At 51.1% G+C, this 18,259-nt stretch overlaps 1 protein-coding gene across 1 annotated transcript in view; it reads left to right on the top strand.

The window, feature by feature from the left end:
• Positions 1-2,912: 2,912 nt before the first annotated feature.
• LOC119951628 (zinc finger protein 721-like) overlaps positions 2,913-18,259 on the top strand; it is an 86,659-nt gene continuing 71,312 nt past the window's right edge. The window contains exons 1-2 of the mRNA XM_038774808.1: positions 2,913-3,277; positions 3,839-4,996. Of these exons, the coding sequence (XP_038630736.1) occupies positions 3,949-4,996 (1,048 nt within the window). The 5' untranslated portion in view covers positions 2,913-3,277; positions 3,839-3,948. The remainder of the gene's footprint in view (positions 3,278-3,838; positions 4,997-18,259) is intronic.

Here is an 18,259-nt window from a genome sequence, read left to right as displayed (position 1 = left end):
TCAGATACTTTCAACCAGTGTATTAATCAAAGGTTTAACCAGATATCTTTATTATTGAGGCAAACAAAAGACAACACAATATAAAATCAAACCAACTTTATTTCACAACAATATTTACCCTTAAATTAACCCAATAACATTTTCTAAAGATTCCCAAGATTGGTTATACTTCCCGTAAAGATGACTTAGGATGAGCCGTGGGTTTGATTCTCTTGAGTCTTTCAGGTCCGTCGTTGTGAAGGTGGGTCTCGCACGCTGCTTCCTTCCGCCTCTGATCAGACGTCTCGATTACGTCTGCGTGGAGTCTTCGCCGCTGGTGTGTTTTGGGCATCTACCTTTACCCTCCTCCCTCCCCACCTTTCCAGAAACATCTCTGGCTTCCAGCCAATGCGGTCCCGGGAAAGGGGGTCCCAACACCCAATAGTGTCCGTGTGACAGGACACCAGAGCCCGCTCCCAGGTGTCCATCTCCGGTGGTGATGCTGCACAGAACCTGTTGCCACATAAGCTGATGGCAGGAACTCTGGGTGCCCGAGAGTCTGGCTCGGTCTGGGCTACCCAAAACAAATTGGTGTGTATCAAAGGATCAGTGATCTCCTGATGGGCGATTGACAGGACAGGTCCAACATGTCCAAAGACGTGCAGGTTTGGTGGATTGGCCATGATAGAGTGCCTTTAGTGACCAAAAAGGTGAGGGGTTATTGGGATAAGGTGGAAGTGGGGCAGTGCAGACCCAATGGGCTGAATGGCCTCCTGCACTGTATGTATGTATGTTCTATGTTCTGGCTGTTTGTCTGTGGGTTGTGTATTTGACTTTGGCAAAGTCCAAATTCCCATCAGCCTGCCTGAGGTTTGGACTGCAGTTTGATTCAAAGTGTTCAATTCTTCTTTAAGATATCCAATTTAATCAGGCTCAAAATTAGGCCCTGTCAGGTTACCACACAGTTCTCAGCATCACCCCCCTAAGCAAGACACTTCAAAATCTAATGTTTGAATGAGATCCCCCACCATTCTTACAAAGTCCAATGACCATCGGTTCAACGTGGTCAAACTTTCCTCAAAAGGCAATCTCAGAAATCGTCCCAGAGAACCTTTTCTGAACTGTTTCCGATGCAACTCCATCTCTCCTTCAGTAAGGATACTTAAACTGTATACTCGAGGTGTGCCCTGTACAATAAGAACCAGAGAAAGGTTACAGCGGGCAGCAAGGTGGCACAGTGGGTTAGCCCTGCAGCCTCACGGTGCCGAGGCCCCAGGTTCAATCCTGGCTCTGGGTCACTCTCCGTGTGGTGTTTGCACATTCTCCCCGTGTCTGCGTGGGTCTCACCCCACAACCCAAAGATGTGCAGGTAGGTGGAAAAGATTCGAACCTGAGTCCTCAGCGCCGCAGTCCCGATGCTAACCACTGCGCCACATGCCACCCTCATGCAGCTCCATCATAACCTCCCTGCTCTTGGCTGAGAAAGGCAAGAATCTCATGCCCTATTTACCTGTCCTGCTGACATGGATCAATGGACACGGACCCCAAGATCCCTCTGATCCGCTACTTCCTGGGGTCCTACCATTCATTGTCTATTCACTTGCCTTGTTAGTCCTCCCAAAATGCATCACCCCACAATTGCCAGGGTTAAATTTCATTTGCCACTGTTCTGCCCATCTAACCAGCCTTTCTATATCGTCCTGATCAAAGACTTTCCTCTTCGCTGTTTACCACACCGCCAGTTTTTGTGTCATCTGTGAACTTACTGATACCTTATCCTTAATCATACCTTGATGGAGATCATCAAACTCTCCCGGTTGAAGTTGGTCCAAAGATGGGCTGGAATTAAATGGTTCTGGACATGGAAGGAGTGCCAAACAGCCTGTGCATCTCTACACTGTGTTATTTCCTGAAATAAATCTTGCTGTCTGTGCTGAAATGAAATGAAAATCACTTATTGTCACGAGTAGGCTTCAATGAAGTTACTGTGAAAAGCCCCTAGTCGCCACATTCCGGCGCCTGTTCGGGGAGGCTGGTACGGGAATTGAACTGTGCTGCTGGCCTGCCTTGGTCTGCTTTCAATGGCAGCTCTTTAGCCCTGTGCTAAACCAACCCCAAATTAATCCATCTCAGTAGCAAATGTTGAAATGTTTGCTCCACACCCACAGGGCTTCATCTGTTTGAAGCCACAGACAGAAAGGTCCAGTTTTCTCCTGGAGTTTGAGACAAAGCAGCTTTCAAAATGATAGAGCCTCAGCCAATGAGAGAGATCCGGGCTCAGCCCCGCCCCTCATTCACTCCGATTGGTTGGAGGACCAGCCGCTTCCGCTCGGTCCTCCGGCTCCGCCTCCTCTTCCTATTGGTCCAGACCTGCCGTCAGCCGGGCATTGTGATGTGGGGCATGCGCAGTGCGGCTCATGTCTTGGGACAGACGCTTGTTTGTTTCATCATCAGGTGGGAAGGAGGCGGATGAGCGGAGGCAGCGTTAGGGGCAGTGAGTGAGTGAGTGAGTGGGTGGGAAGGGGGGAGGGAGGCTTCACACACCCAGTGAAGGCCTCAGCACCGCAACAAGAAGTTGCAAGGTACCGCATTTGAACCGACCCAGCGATATTATGGGCGACATTTCTCGGTGAAAGGCCCCGGTAAACGGCCATCTTTATGGGGCGATGCGCATGCGTGATGAGCCCTGCTATTCTACCGCGCATGTGTAGCAGTCCTTGTCACTGATGCGCGAGCGCGGTTAATCCTGTTCCTGTGCGCACGCGCGATCATCATTGTCCCTGTCAACAGGAGAGAATGTTGGGAACAAAGGAGCAGGAATTGGCCATTCAGCCCATCGAGCCTGTTCCACCATTCAGTGTGATCATAGCTGATTGGCCACTTCAACGCTCCCCCCCCCCCCCAACACTATCCACTTTGCAACACTGGTATGTAGAAACCTCTATTTTAAACATACCCAACGACTGAGATGGAGAAGTCCAAAAAGTCACAACCCTCTGAATAAAAATAAATTCTCCTCATCTCTGTTCCAAGCACTTCCCCCTTATTTCCAAATTGTCTCCCTGGTTCCAGACTCCCCAACCGAATGCAAATATCTGACTCGCATCTACCCTGTCCCTTTAAGTATTTTGTAGGTTTCAATTCTATCACCTCTCATTCTTCAAAACTTGAGGGAATACAGGGCCAGATTTCCCAATCTCTCTTCATAGGACCCCCGTTGCATTCTCTGTTGGACAATAATCTTCCTCCGGTAAAGGGACCAAAATGCGCACAGTACTTCAGGTGGGGTCTAACCAAGGTACTGTACAATTGAAGCAAGATTTCACTGCCCCTGTTGTTCACAGACCCTCTTGCGATAAAGGCCAACTTGGACTTCCTAATTGTCTGCTTGCACCTACCTATATTTTAGCCTTTAGCCTTCTCACTTTTCCCACTTATTTTGTCACTCTCCCTCTCCCTTAGAGCTATGTATAGATCCAGACTGGGTGGCAGGTTCCCTTCCCTGAAGAACATACTGAACCAGTTGAGTTTTTATAACTTCCAGCAGTTTTCATGGTCACTTTTTCCCAATGGCGGCCCCACAATGGGGCTGATTTAGCTCACCAGGCTAAATCGCTGGCTTTTAAAGCAGGCCAGCAGCACGGTCCGATTCCCGTATCAGCCTCCCCGGACAGGCGCCGGAATGTGGTGACTAGGGGCTTTTCACAGTAACTTCATTTGAAGCCTACCCGTGACAATAAGCGATTTTCATTTCATTTCAACTGACCAGATTCATTCAGCTCAATTTCACAACCTGCCTTTTGTGTTCTTGTGGGTTCACTCTCACATCCTTTTTTTTCTGTTCAAATTAATTTTACAGGACAATAGAAGGGAAGGATTTGCATTCGTAAACTCAAACCAAACATCTCATCCAGATCTGGCAAAGAGTCGGCCAATTTATCGTAACCTAACTATCCTCGGATTTTGAACATGAACAGCGAAAGCACCGTTCGCAATGCGGAGAAACCATTCGCGTGTCCTGAGTGTGGACGAGGCTTCAGTCGACCATCTGGCCTATCGAAACACAAGTGCGGTCACAACAGAGAGAAACCGTGGAAATGTGGGGACTGTGGGAAGGGATTCGATTACCCATCTGAACTGGAGATTCATCAGCGCACTCACACTGGAGAGAGGCCGTTCACCTGTCCTCAGTGTGGGAAGGGGTTTACTAAATCATCCACCCTGCTGACACACCAACGCACCCACACCGGGGAGAGGCCGTTCACCTGCTCTGACTGTGGGAAGGGATTCACTCAATCAACCAACCTGCGGACGCACCAGCGAGTTCACACCAGGGAAAGGCCGTTCACCTGCTCCGAGTGTGGGAAGGGATTCATTTTTTCAGCCAACCTGATGACACACCAGCAAGTTCACACCGATGAGAGACCTTTTAGATGCCCAGACTGCGGGAAGTGCTATAAAAGTTCTGTGGAGCTGATACGCCATCGACGGGTTCACACCGAGGAGAGGCAGTTCAAGTGCTCTCACTGCGGGACTGGGTTCAGGCGGTCATCTGAACTGACTGCCCACCAGCGCACTCATGCCGGGGAGAGGCTGTTCAACCTCTCCAAGCAGGGGACGGAATTTGGTCAGTCATCCACCCTGCCGCTGGGGCACCAGCGGGTTCACACCGGGGAGAGGCCGTTCACCTGCTCCGAGTGTGGGGAGGGTTTCACGCAGTCGTACACCCTACTGAGACACCAGCGCATTCACACGGGGGAGAAGCCGTTCACCTGCCCCGAGTGTGGGAAGGGATTCACTCAGTCATCCACTTTGCTGAGTCACCAGCGGGTTCACACCGGGGAGAGACCCTTCCGCTGCCCCGAGTGTGGGAAGCGATTCACTCAGTCATCCACCCTGTTCAGACACCAGAGACGTCACATGAGGGAGAGCTTGTTCATCTGCTCCGAGTGTGGAATGGGATTCGCTCAGTTATCCAATCTGCTGATGCACAGCCATGACCAGAATAAACTACAGTGACTGAATTTTGCTGTTAATCGCACCCAGGTCTGAAGAACCAGCCTTGTTCATCAGGGGGATGTTTCTGCTGATGTTCATTAATTCCAACCCAGTTTATAAGGGATAATGGGCGGGATTCTCCCATCCCCTGGGCCGGGCCGGAGAATCCCCGGGGCCGGAACATCCACCCCGACGCCGGCACGCGATTCTCCACAGAGCGGAGAATCAGCACCACTGGCGCTGGTCGTGGCCGGCCCGCCGATTCTCCGGCCCAAATGGGCCGAGCGTCCGTAAGAAAAAAACCGAGTCCCGCCGGCGCCGTTCTAACCTGCTCTGAGCCAGCGGGACCTCGGCGTTGAAGGGTCGGGTGGCGGCCTGTGGGGGGAGGGTGAGGGGTCCGACCCCGGGGAGCGGGGGGGGGCCTCCGATGTGGCCTGGTCCGCGATCGGGGCCCACCGATCGGCGGGCCGGCCTCTCTCACTGGGGGGCCTCGTTTCCTACGCACTGGACCCTGTAGCCCTGCGCCAAGTTGCGTCGGGGCCGGCGTGTTGAAGGAAGCCACTGCGCATGCGCGGATCCCGTGGCGCCCAGTTCGAGCCGGGATCAGCAGCTGGAGCGGTGTGAACCGCTCCAGTGCAGTGCTGGCCCCCTGTAGGGGCCAGAATTAATCCTGGCAGCGGCCTATTCACACGGTTGTGAAACGCGACTGCGTTTACGACGGCGTGGACAATCTACCGCGGGATTGGAGAATCCAGCCCTATATAATATTCCTCATAAAATTCAAATTAACTTTGTGTTAAACACAAGAGTTGAATACTTTAATTGTTTCTGACATAAATTAGTTCCTTTTGAAAGGCTCGTCCTCTCTCTTGTCTCCTCCACCCCCAGCTTCAGCAACAAGTATGAGGGGTTCCTGGACCACCTTTGTTGCTCAGACTGAGACACCCACAGCGCTGTTCAGCGAGGAGTCCCAGGATTTTCACCCACTGACAGTGAAGGATATATTCCCACGTCAGGACGTTGGGTGGCTTGAAGGGGAATATCCAGTCGGTGGTGTTCACTGGACCAAAACTGCCCCTTTTTGGTCCAAGTTCTGAACTTACATCTATCTCCACTTTCTCACGTCCTGTTCTGTCAGTGCATATCTTGTGCATGAGTCACACCATATGTTCCTTTACCCTATCTTCACTAAATTGCTGACCATCCAACGTTTTCATGTTAGCTGATATTGTCAACAGTTCTTTCTCTCACGCGCTCTCTTCCCCTCTAACTCCCTCTCTCTTTCTCTCCCCATCTCGCTTCCCCTCTCTCGTGCACTCTGACTCCTTTCCTCCCTCTCCTCCCCTCTCCTCATTCTCTCTCCCCTTCTCGCGCTTTCTCTTCCCTTCGAACATAGAACCTACAGTGCAGAAGGAGGCCATTCAGCCCATCGAGTCTGTACCGACCCATTTAAGCCCTCACTTCCACCCTATCCCCGTAACCCAATAACCCCTCCTAACCCTTTTGGTCACGAAGGGCAATTTATCCTGGCCAATCCACCTAACCTGCACGTCTTTGGACTGTGGGAGGTAACCGGAGGAAACCCACGCAGACACGGGGAGAACGTGCAGACTCCGCACAGACAATGACCCAGTGGGGAATCGAACTTGGGACCCTGACACTGTGAAGCCACTTGTGCTACCGTGCTGCCTTCTCGCACTTCCTCTCCCCTTCTCGCACTCCCTCTCCCTTCTCCTGCTCCCTCTCCCCTTCTTGCGCTCCCTCTCCCCTTCTTGCACTCCCTCTCCCCTTCACGCCCGCACTCTCCTCTTCTCGCACGCTCTCTGTCACCCTTGCGTGCTCTCCCCCTCTTGCGTGCTCTCTCCCCCTTTCTGTGCTCTCTCTCCCGCTTGTGTACTCTATTTCTTTCCTCACGTGCTCTCTTGCATGCTCTCCCTTCACGCTCTCGCCACCCCTCTCGCTCTCTCTTCCCTCCCGCTCTCTCTTCCCCCTCTCGCTCTCTCTTCCCCCTCTCGCTCTCTCTTCCCCCTCTCGCTCTCTCTTCCCCCTCTCGCTCTCTCTTCCCCCTCTCGCTCTCTCTTCCCCCTCTCGCTCTCTCTTCCCCCTCTCGCTCTCTCTTCCCCCTCTCGCTCTCTCTTCCCCCTCTCGCTCCCTCTTCCCCCTCTCGCTCCCTCTTCCCCCTCTCGCTCCATCTTCCCCCTCTCGCTCCCTCTTCCCCCCTCTCGCTCCCTCTTCCCCCTCTCGCTCCCTCTTCCCCCTCTCGCTCCCTCTTCCCCCTCTCGCTCCCTCTTCCCTCTGATTGCTCTCTTCCCCGCTCGCTCTTTCTTCCTCCCGATCTCTCTCTTTCCCACTCTTTTAAAAAAATAAATTTAGAGTACCCAATTCATTTTTTCCAATTATGAGGGAATTTAGCGTGGCCGATCCACCTAATAGTAATAATCATTATTGTCACAAGTAGGCTTCAATGAAGTTATTGTGAAAAGCCACTAGTTGCCATATTCTGGCACCTATTCGGGAAGGCCAGTACGGGAATTGAACCCGTGCTGCTGGCCTTGTTCTGCATTACAAGCCAGCTGTTTAGCCCACTATGCTAAACCAGCCCCTCATCTAGCCTGCACATCTTTGGGTTGTGGCGGTGAAACCCACGCAAACACGGGGAGAATGTGCAAACTCCACATGGACAGTGCCCAGAGCCGAGATCGAACCTGGGACCTTGGCGCCGTGAGGCAGAAGTGCTAACCACTGCGCCACCGTGCTGCCCTCTCTTTCCCCCTCTTGCTCTCCTCTCATCACTCTTTCTCCTTCTTGCTCTCTCTCCCTCTCGATCCCTCATCTCTCCCTCCCTCTCTTCCCCTTTCCCCCTCCCACTCTCTTTTCCCCTCTCTATCCCTCTCTCTCCCCCTTTCCCTTCCTCTCTCAAAAGGCATGATGAAATGCAACTTTCCCGGTAACGAGATTAGCAGGCATTGAGTCAGAATCGGGTGTAACTCGCCCTTTTGGTAGAAACAGCTTACCTAGTCGACTGAGAGATCATTGGAGGTATACACATGCTAATATCAGAGTCAAGGAACTTGAGAGGGGCAGACAGCCAAGTATACCAGAATGAATAATCAAAAGAGAAATTGTATAATTGCTATCCCCCTCAGAAGTAGAAAGTTTACATCTAACAGCCCGAGAGGTCAGTCAATAACTCACAGCCAGGAAGCTAGGCCTGCATCTAAATATTAGAGCCAAGGCTTTGCAGAGAGCTTCATAAAGGAAATTTAAGTATCTTCAGTGGACCAAGAAAATAAGTTTCCCAGACTTGATAATTGGCCCTGTGTTGTGTGGTAACTATAAACTATAAACTGGATTTGACTTCTAGGTTTATTTAATATGGATGTTGTTTGGGGAAGTCTTACGGAGTTCAGGGAATGTAGATATATTTTGGGACAAGGGGTACATTCCACATAAACTGCGTATGTGTTTAGTGATACATATACTTAATTGTCTTTGAGTGTTGCAGTCCTGTTGATATGTATTTGACTTTTCTTTAATTTAATAAATAGTCTTTAATAATTGTTACTTGACGACTGGGCTGGTTATTCTCACTGGGGTTCCAACGAGACACCCTACTTTATTCCAAAAACCAAACTACACCTCCCGAAGCGGTGTTTCAAGCTGGGTCTTCGCACATACCATCAGCATGGTTCATGAACGAAAATCGTCCCTTTATTTTAAATTAAATGTCTTAATATGAAAGACATTCCATTTCTCAACCCTTTTCTTATTGGTTCTATCTTGGAACAAAGAAAAGGATAGCACAGGAACAGGCCCTTCGGCCCTCCAAACCTGTGCTGACCATACTGCCCGTCTAAACTAAAATCTTCTACACTTCCGGGGTCCGTATCCCTCTATTCCCAACCTATTCATGGATTTGTCAAGATGCCCCTTAAATGTCACTATCGTCCCTGCTTCCACCACCTCCTCCAGCAGTGAGTTCCAGGCACCCACTACCCACTGTGTAAAAAAACTTACTTCGTACATCTCCTCTAAACCCTGCCCCTCGCACCTTAAACCTATGCCCCTAGTAATTGACCCCTCTACACTGGGAAAAAGTCTCTGACTATCCACTCTGTCTATGCCCCTCATAATTTTGTAGACCTTTATCAGGTCGCCCCTCAACCTCCTTCGTTCCAGTGAGAACAAACCGAGTTTATTCAACCTCTACTCATAGCTAATGCTCTTCATACCAGGCAACATCCTGGTAAATCTCTTCTGCGCCCTCTCTAAAGCCTCCACATCCTTCTGGTAGTGTGGCGACCAGAATTGAACACTATACTCCAAATGTGGCCTAACTAAGGTTCTATACAGCTGCAACATGACTTGCCAATTCTTATACTCAATGCCCCGGCCAATGAAGGCAAGCATGCTGCATGCCTTCTTGACTACCTTCTCCACCTGTGTTTCCCCTTTCAGTGACCTGTGCACCTAGATCTCTCTGACTGTCAATACTCTTGAGGGTTCTACCATTCACTGTATATTCCCTATCTGTTATAGACCTTCCAAAATGCTCAAATTTTTACGGATTAAACCCCATCTGCCATCTCTCTGCTCAAGTCTCCAAACCATCTAAATCCTGCTGTATCCTCTGACAGTCCTCATCACTATCCGCAATTCCACCAGCCTTTGTGTCGTCCACAAACTTACTAATCAGACCAGTTACATTTTCCTCCAAATTATTTATATATACTACGAACATCAAAGGTCCCAGCACTGATCCCTGCGGAACACCACTAATCACAGCCCTCCAATCAAAAAAGCACTATTAAACATGACAAATTCAAGAGGATGCATTAACACAGACGATGCCCCAGAAAATTTACACCCACTGTTCCAAAGGCCTATTTTATACTCCGGATAAAGCGTCCATGATGACATTTTCCCTCCTGGCCGCATGAAAGATATTAAAATTAAATTGTTGCAAAAGCAAATGCTATTGGAATAACCGGACTTTCCGATCTTGAAATTTCTCCAGAAATTTAAAAAAGCCGTGCTCCGTATATATGATTGTCTCTGCTGGGTTGTTGGAAACATGGAGCGTAAAATGTTGTAACGCCAGTACCAGGCTTAATTCTCTCAATGGTCGAATACATCTGCTGGTGATGATTTAATTTCCTTGAGAAATATTCCACCGGCTTCTCAAGGCCAAGTCTGTCTACTTGCAATAACACGGCTCCTTCACCAATGTCCCTCGCATCCACCTCCAGTTTAAACTGCTTCTCATAATTGGGTGGTGCTAACACTGCATTTGTGGTCAACACGGATTTTAAATGGTTGATTGCCGTTCGACAGTCCTCTGTCCAGATAACGTGCTTGCTCTCCTTTCAGTGCTCTGTGATCTCTTACCACACTGCTAGACTTTGGCATAAACGTACGACAGAATTCGCTCATGCCCAGAAATCTTAAACCCTCTTTTCTGATGGTGGGTTCCGGGAAGTCCCAATAACCTGTATTTCTGCATCTCGTGGCGCCGTTTGACCATGTCCCACTATGTGTCCCAGATATGAAACTTGGGTCTTACCAAATGTGCTGTTTGCCAGATTCATCACGAGATTGGCTTCTTCTAAGCAATCAAACAGTTCCTTTAGGTGGTGGAGATGCTCTTCCCAACTCTGGCTGAACACCACAAAGTCATCAATTTATCAATTGGCAGCACGGTAGCCCAAGGGGATAGCACTGTGTCTTCACAGCGCCAGGGTCCCAGGTTTGATTCCCGGCTTGGGTCACTGCGGAGTCTGCACGTTCTCCCTGTGTCTGCGTGGGTTTCCTCCGGATGCTCCAGTTTCCTCCCACAGTCCAAAGACGTGCAGGTTAGGTGGATTGACCATGATAAATTGCCCTTAGTGACCAAAAAAGGTTAGGAGGGGTTATTGGGTTACGGGGATAGGGTGGAAGTGAGGGCTTAAGTGGGTTGGTGCAGACTTGATGGGCCGAATGGCCTCCTTCTGCACTGTATGTTCTATACGGCACAGTGACTCAACCCTCAAATCACTCTTCGCAAGCCCTGAAAAGTTTGGGGGGGCGTTCTTCATCCCGAACAGCATAACTTTGAATTGATAAAGTCCTTGTGGCGTCAGGAAGGGGGAAATCTCCTTTGCCCTCTCAGTCAAAGGTAGTGATCAATAGCCCTTCAGCAAGTCTACGTTGGTGATGAATTGCAACCGTCCAATGCTTTCGATTCAGAATTCCAAATGTGGAATAGGAAACAAATCCCTCTTGACTACGGCATTCACACCCGCCTGTAGTCCACGCACAGTCTCTGAGTTCCAACCAGTTTGGGCACCAGGATGATAGAGAAGCTCCAATCACTGGAACTCAATTCAATAATGTCATTCTTTAAAAAAAACATTTTTTTTTTTGAGTTTTTTATTTAACACAAATTTGTAACATTTACAGAGAGAAAAATGGCCCTGTGCAAAGAGCCTTAACATAGTGAAAACGAACAGTGGGAAAGAATAAACATGTTAATAAGGCACTTCCCCTACCAGCTCTGTTTGCTCGTGCCACACGTGTTCAACTAAACTAACGTGGCCCTAACCCTCTCTCCCCCTGCCCCCCAAGGCCTGACCTGCCAGGTCAGCCCTGCGCTTGGCCCTAGCCCGCCCCGCCCCACCTCCGACTCTCCCTGGTGCCCCCTGACCTACGCTAGCTACGCTGACCCCTGCCCTTGGCGCCTGCCTGTCTCCCGTCCGAGCGCTCGGGCTCTCCCCCCACACACCAGGAACCCATTAACCTAATTGTATCCCTCCGTGCCCTTTCAAGTCCCTTAACCAGCCCCTAGCCCATCCCCCTATCAGAGGCCCCGATCTCCCGCCAAACGGTACCAAGAGCAGGCCCCCCTTTGTAGGCCCCCCCCCCCCCCCCCCCCCGCCTGTTGCAATCCCCCCCAAAACACCTAAACAGTGCGTCCTCCAGCCCCCACTCTCTGTCCAGGCTGAGAACAATCTTGGGTAAAACATTACAGTACAGGATAGTTTAACAAACCGCCGCCACACAAAAGCTCTGAGAGCCCAGAGTCCTTTAGTTCAAGTCCAGCTTCTTCTTTTAATAAAAGTCCACACCTAATCAGAGCAAATTAGGTTAACAGGCCGTCGCCACTCTACAGCACTGAAAGAACTAAGTGCCCATTAGTTCAAGTCCAGTTTCTTATCTTTAATAAAAGTCCAAACCTGTTCTGGTGTCTCAAAGTAGTAGTGGAGTTCCTCAAACGTAACCCAAAGCTTTGCAGGATACAGCATTCCAAACCTCACCTTTTTGTAGAGGGCTGCCTTTACCTTGAGGAATCCTGCACGTCTCTTGGCCAGCTCTGTTCCCAAGTCCTGGTAAATGCTCACCTCGCAGTTCTCCCATCTGCTGCTCCTCTCCGCCTTGGCCCATCGCAGCACACGTTCCCTGTCAGCAAGCCGGTGAAAGCGGACCACCAAGGCCCTCGGTCGGTCGCCCGTCCTGTGCTTCCTTGCGGGGGCTCTATGTGCCCCATCCAACTCCAGGGGTTGAGGGAAGGCCTCCGGTCCCATCAGTGCCTCAAGCATACCCATCACATATGCGCCCACATCCGACCCCTCGCAGCCCTCGGGGAGGCCAATGATCCTTAAATTCTGCCTCCTGGCTCTGTTCCCCAGCTCTTCAAGCTGCTCCTGCATCCTCCTCTGACGGGCGTTCAGCTCCTCCACCTCGTGCTCCAGCTCTGTTACCGTGCCCGCCTGGCTGGAGAGCTTCGCCTCGACCTCCCTGAACGCCTTCCCTTGGACCGCCTGTGTCTTGACCATTCGGTCCATCACCGCACTCATCGGGTCCAGCGTGTCCCTCCTCAGCTCGGCGAAGCAGTTCTTGAAGAACTCCATCTGCTCCTCCCTTGGCCAGTGAGCCTCCGCTCCCCGGTCCCCGCCGTCCGCCATGCTTGACCGCCCGGTCTGGGGTCGCCGCTGCTCCCGCTTCGATCCTTGCCGCTCCACTCGACCACTTCTAGTCCAGCTGCCCATACCCCGGAAAAGAAACCTCTTCCCTATCGTCTCCTCCACCGATTCAGGCTGCCAGGTCCCAAAAAAGTCCGTTAACAAAGGTCCGTTCAGGGCAGCACGGTGGCACAGTGGTTAGCATTGTTGCCTGCGGTGCTGAGGACCCGGGTTCGAATCCCGGCCCTGGGTCACTGTCCATGTGGAGTTTGCTCATTCTCCCCGTGTCTGCGTGGGTTTCACCCCCACAACCCAAAAGATGTGCAGGATAGGTGGATTGGCCACACTAAATTGCCCCTTAATTGGAAAAAATAATTGGGTACTCTAAATTTAAAAACAAAAGAGGTCCGTTTGCCCATCTCGGGCGGGAGCGATCCGACCTGTGACCTGTCTCCTCGAGGGCGCCACCGAAAGTCCCAATAATGTCCTTCTTGAGCATAGAGAACAAGAACAAAGAAAAGTACAGCACAGGAACAGGCCCATCGGCCCTCCAAGCCTGCGCCGACCATGCTGCCCGTCTAACCTAAAATCTTCTATACTTCCAGGGTCCGTATCCCTCTATTCCCATCCTATTCATATATTTGTCAAGAACCCCTTAAATGTCACTATCGTCCCTGCTTCCACCACCTTCTCCGGCAGCGAGTTCCAGGCACCCACTACCCTCTGTGTAAAAAAACTTCCCTTGTACATCTCTAAACTTTGTACCTCGCACCTTAAACATATGTCCCCTAGTAATTGACTCTTCCACCCTGGGAGAAAAAAGCTTCTGACTATCCACTCTGTCCATGCCCCTCACAATTTTGTAGACTTCAGGGCGGCACGTGGCACAGTGGTTAGCACTGCTGCCTACGGCGCTGATGACACGTGTTCAAATCCCGGCCCCGGGTCACTGTCCGTGTGGAGTTTGCACATTCTCCCCGTGTCTGCGTGGGTTTCACCCCCACAACCCAAAGATGTGCAGCGTAGGTGAATTGGCCACGCTAAATTGCCCCTTAATTGGAAAAAAAAAAAATTGGGTACTCTAAATTTAAAAAAAAAAAAATTATTTTGTAGACTTCTATCAGGTCGCCCCTCAACTTTCGTATTTCCAGTGAGAACAAACCAAGTTCATCCAACCTCTCCTCATACCTAATACCTAGAGACTGTGCATGGACGACAGGCAATAACCTGGTAAATCTCTTCTGTACCCTCTCCAAAGCCTCCACATCCTTCTGGTAGCGTGGCAACCAGAATTGAACACTGGATACATTGAACACTATATTCCAAGTGCAGCCAAACTAAGGTTCTATAAAGCTGCAGCATGACTTACCAATTTTTATACTCAGTGCCCCGGTTGATGAAGGCAAGCATGCCGTATAAAATCTAGGCTGCCTTCTCCACCTGCGTTGCCACTTTCAGTGACCTGTGTACCTGTACACCCAGATCCCTCTGCCTGTCAATACTCTTAAGGGTTCTGCCATTTATTGTATATTTCCCACCTGTATAAGATCTTCCAAAGTGCATTACCTCACATTTATCCAGATTAAACTCCATCTGCCATCTCTCCGCCCAAGTCTCCAACCGATCTGTATCCTCTGACAGTCCTCATCGCTATCCGTAATTCCACCAACCTTTGTGTCGTCTGCAAAATTATTAATCAGACCAGTTACATTTTCCTCCAAATCAATTCTATATAGCGCAAACAGCAAAGGTCCCAGCACTGATCCTTGTGGAACACCACTAGTCACAGCCCTCCATTCAGAAACTCACCCTTCCACTGCTACCCTCTGTCTTCTATGACCAAGCCAGTCTGTATACTGGGGGCACTATCCACGAGCAGGGCCGTGGAACAGCTTAGGAAGGCGAGGGGAGTGGTGTACGAGTATGGGGAAAAGGCTAGCAGACTGTTAGCGCAGCAACTTAGGAGGAGGGAGGCGGCCAGGGAAATAGGTAGAGTGAGGGACGAGGGGGGGCGCAAAGTGGAGGATCCGGCAGAATTGAATAGGGTATTCCGGGACTTCTATCGTAAGCTGTATACTTCGGAGCCGCCAGAAGAACCGGAGGGGATGAAAAGGTTTCTGGATGGGTTAACATTCCCAACAGTTGGGGGGGGGGGCCCCGATTAGAGTAGAGGAGGTATTGGGGGGCCTAAAGGCCATGCAGTCGGGGAAGTCCCCGGGGCCGGATGGATACCCAGTAGAGTTTTATAGGAAGTTCCCGGAGCTGGTGGGCCCGGTCTTGGCGAGGGTTTTCAATGAGGCAAGGGACAGAGGGACCCTGCCGCCGACAATGTCACAAGCCACCATATCTCTGATATTAAAGCGGGGTAAAGACCCGGAGGTGTGCGGATCCTACAGGCCAATCTCCCTGATTAATGTAGATGCCAAGCTCCTGGCAAAGGTACTGGCGGGTAGAATGGAGGACTGTGTACCGGAGGTGATTGGGGAGGATCAAACGGGGTTCGTGAAAGGTAGGCAGCTGGCGGCCAATCTGAGGAGATTGCTCAATGTGATAATGATGCCCCCGGCGGGTAGAGAGGTGGAGGTAGTGGTGGCTATGGACGCCGAGAAGGCCTTTGACCCGGTGGAGTGGGACTATCTATGGGAGGTGCTCGGACGGTTTGGGTTCGGGGAGGGATTGGTGGATTGGATCAAATTATTATATCAGGCCCCGAGGGCCAGCGTCAGGACCAACAGAGAAGTGTCGGAGTACTTTAGGTTGTGCCGAGGGACCAGACAGGGCTGCCCGCTCTCCCCGCTGCTGTTTGCGCTGGCCATAGAGCCGCTGGCGATTGCGCTGAGAGCCGCAGAGGGTTGGAAGGGGATGGTGAGGGGCGGGGTTGAACACAGGGTTTCTCTTTATGCAGACGACCTGCTCCTGTACGTGTCGGACCCAGTGGCCGGGATGGGAACTATACTGGGAATGCTGAGGGAGTTCGGCCAGTTCTCAGGATACAAATTAAATACGGTCAAGAGTGAAATGTTTGTGGTACAGGCAAGGGGCCAGGAGAACAGATTGAGAGGGCTACCGTTTAGGTTAGTTGAGGAAAATTTCCGGTATTTGGGAATCCAGGTGGCACGAGACTGGGGCAGGCTGCATAAGTTAAATTTGGCCAGGGTGGTGGAGCAAATGAAGGGAGAGTTTCGGAGATGGGATGCACTCCCGCTGTCGTTGGCAGGGAGGGTGCAGACTGTAAAGATGACAATCCTCCCTCGATTTTTGTTTATTTTTCAGTGCCTCCCGATCTTTATCCCACAGTCCTTCTTCAAAAGAGTTAACGGGCTGATCATGAGCTTTGTCTGGGCGGGAAAGTCTCCGCGGGTGAAGAAGGCAATGTTGGAGAGGAACCGCAGCGAGGGAGGGCTGGCTTTGCCGAGTCTGGTCAATTATTACTGGGCGGCCAACATCGCTATGATAAGGAAGTGGATGATGGGTACGGGGTCTATCTGGGAGCGGGTGGAGGCGGCTTCGTGCAGGGGCTCCAGTTTGGAAGCCCTGGTCACGGCTCCTCTACCGCCGGCCAAGTACACCACCAGCCCAGTAGTGGTGGCGACCCTGCGGATATGGGGCCAGTGGAGGAGGCATGTGGGGGAGATGGGGGCGTCTGTCTGGGCGCCAATCTGCGACAACCATCGGTTTGCCCCCGGCAGTATGGATGGGGGGTTCCGAGTATGGCGGCGAGCAGGGGCAGGAAGGGTGGGTGATATGTTCCTGGAAGGGAGCTTCGCGAGTTTGAGGAGCTTGGAGGAGAAATTTGGGTTGGTAAGGGGAAATGATTTTAGATACCTACAGTTGCGGGACTTTGTTCGTAGACAGGTCCCATCTTTCCCGCGCCTCCCGCCAATGGGGATCCTAGACAGAATAGTCTCTGGGAGGGACGAAGGGGAGGGTAGAGTCTCGGGTATTTATAAGGTGCTCATGAGGGAGGAAGGGTCCCAGACAGAGGAACTGAAACTTAAATGGGAGGAGGAGCTAGGCGGGGAAATGGAGGATGGGCTGTGGGCAGAGGCCCTGAGTAGGGTAAACTCGACCGCGACATGTGCTAGGCTCGGGCTGATCCAATTTAAGGTCGTTCACCGGGCCCATATGACGGTGGCTCGGATGAGCAAATTTTTCGGGATAGAGGACAAATGCGCTAGGTGGGCGGGAGGACCAGCGAACCATGTGCACATGTTTTGGGCATGCCCTGAGCTGAGGGGGTACTGGGAGGGATTTGCGGGGGTCATGTCCCAGGTGCTAAAAACAAGGGTGGTGATGAGTCCAGGGGTGGCAATTTTTGGGGTTTCGGAAGACCCGGGCGTCCAGGGGGAGAAAGCGGCCGATGTGCTGGCCTTTGCTTCCCTGATAGCCCGGCGACGAATATTATTGGCGTGGAGGGACTCAAAGCCCCCGAAGACTAAGTGGTGGCTTGCGGACATGTCGAGTTTCCTGGGGATGGAAAAAATTAAGTTCGCCTTGAGGGGATCTGTGCAGGGGTTCACCCGGAGGTGGCAACCATTTATTGACTTCTTTGCGGGAGAGTGAGCGTCAGCAGGGGGGTGGGGGGAGGGGGGGGGGGGGGGGTAGAGTAGAATAGGAGGGAAAATATGGCATGTAGTACGGGTGGGAGGGGAGCGGGCTTGTGCAATACGGTACGATGGAAGTATTGAAAGTACGTGGATGTTTGCACATTTGTGCCTTTTTTGCTTCCTTTCTGATGATGTCTGTAACTGTTTATAAAGCCAAAAACTACCTCAATAAAATTGTTTATTAAAAAAAAAGCCAGTCTGTATCCATCTTGCCAGCTGACCTCTGATCCCATGCAACATCACCTTCTGTACCAGTCGGTCACGAAGGACCTTGTCAAAGGCCTTACTGAAGTTCACGTCGACAACATCCACTGCCCTACCTCCCGAAAAACTCGATCTAGTGAGACACGACCTCCTGTTCACAAAACCATGTTGGCTCTCGCTAATATGTCCACTTGCTTCCAAATAGGAGTAAAACCGGTCTCGACAAATCCTCTCCAATAATTTCCCTACCAATGCTACCCTTCTTAAATAAAGGAACAACATTGGCTATTCTCCAATCCTCTGGGACCTCATCTGTAGCCAGTGAGGATACAAAGATTTATCTCAAGGCCCCAACAATTTCCTCCCTTGCCTCTCAGTATTCTGGGATAGATCCCATCAGGCACTGGGGACTTATCTACCTTAATGTTTTTCAAGACGTCCAACAACTCCTTTATCATCTCAATGTGACCCAGACTATCTACACACCCTTCCCCAGACTCAGCATCCACCAAGTCTTTCTCTTTGTTGAATACT

This window comes from Scyliorhinus canicula, chromosome 17, assembly GCF_902713615.1.
Source record: "Scyliorhinus canicula chromosome 17, sScyCan1.1, whole genome shotgun sequence".
In the NCBI taxonomy this organism is placed as follows: domain Eukaryota; kingdom Metazoa; phylum Chordata; class Chondrichthyes; order Carcharhiniformes; family Scyliorhinidae; genus Scyliorhinus; species Scyliorhinus canicula.
This window is presented reverse-complemented; position numbering and strand designations above follow the sequence as displayed.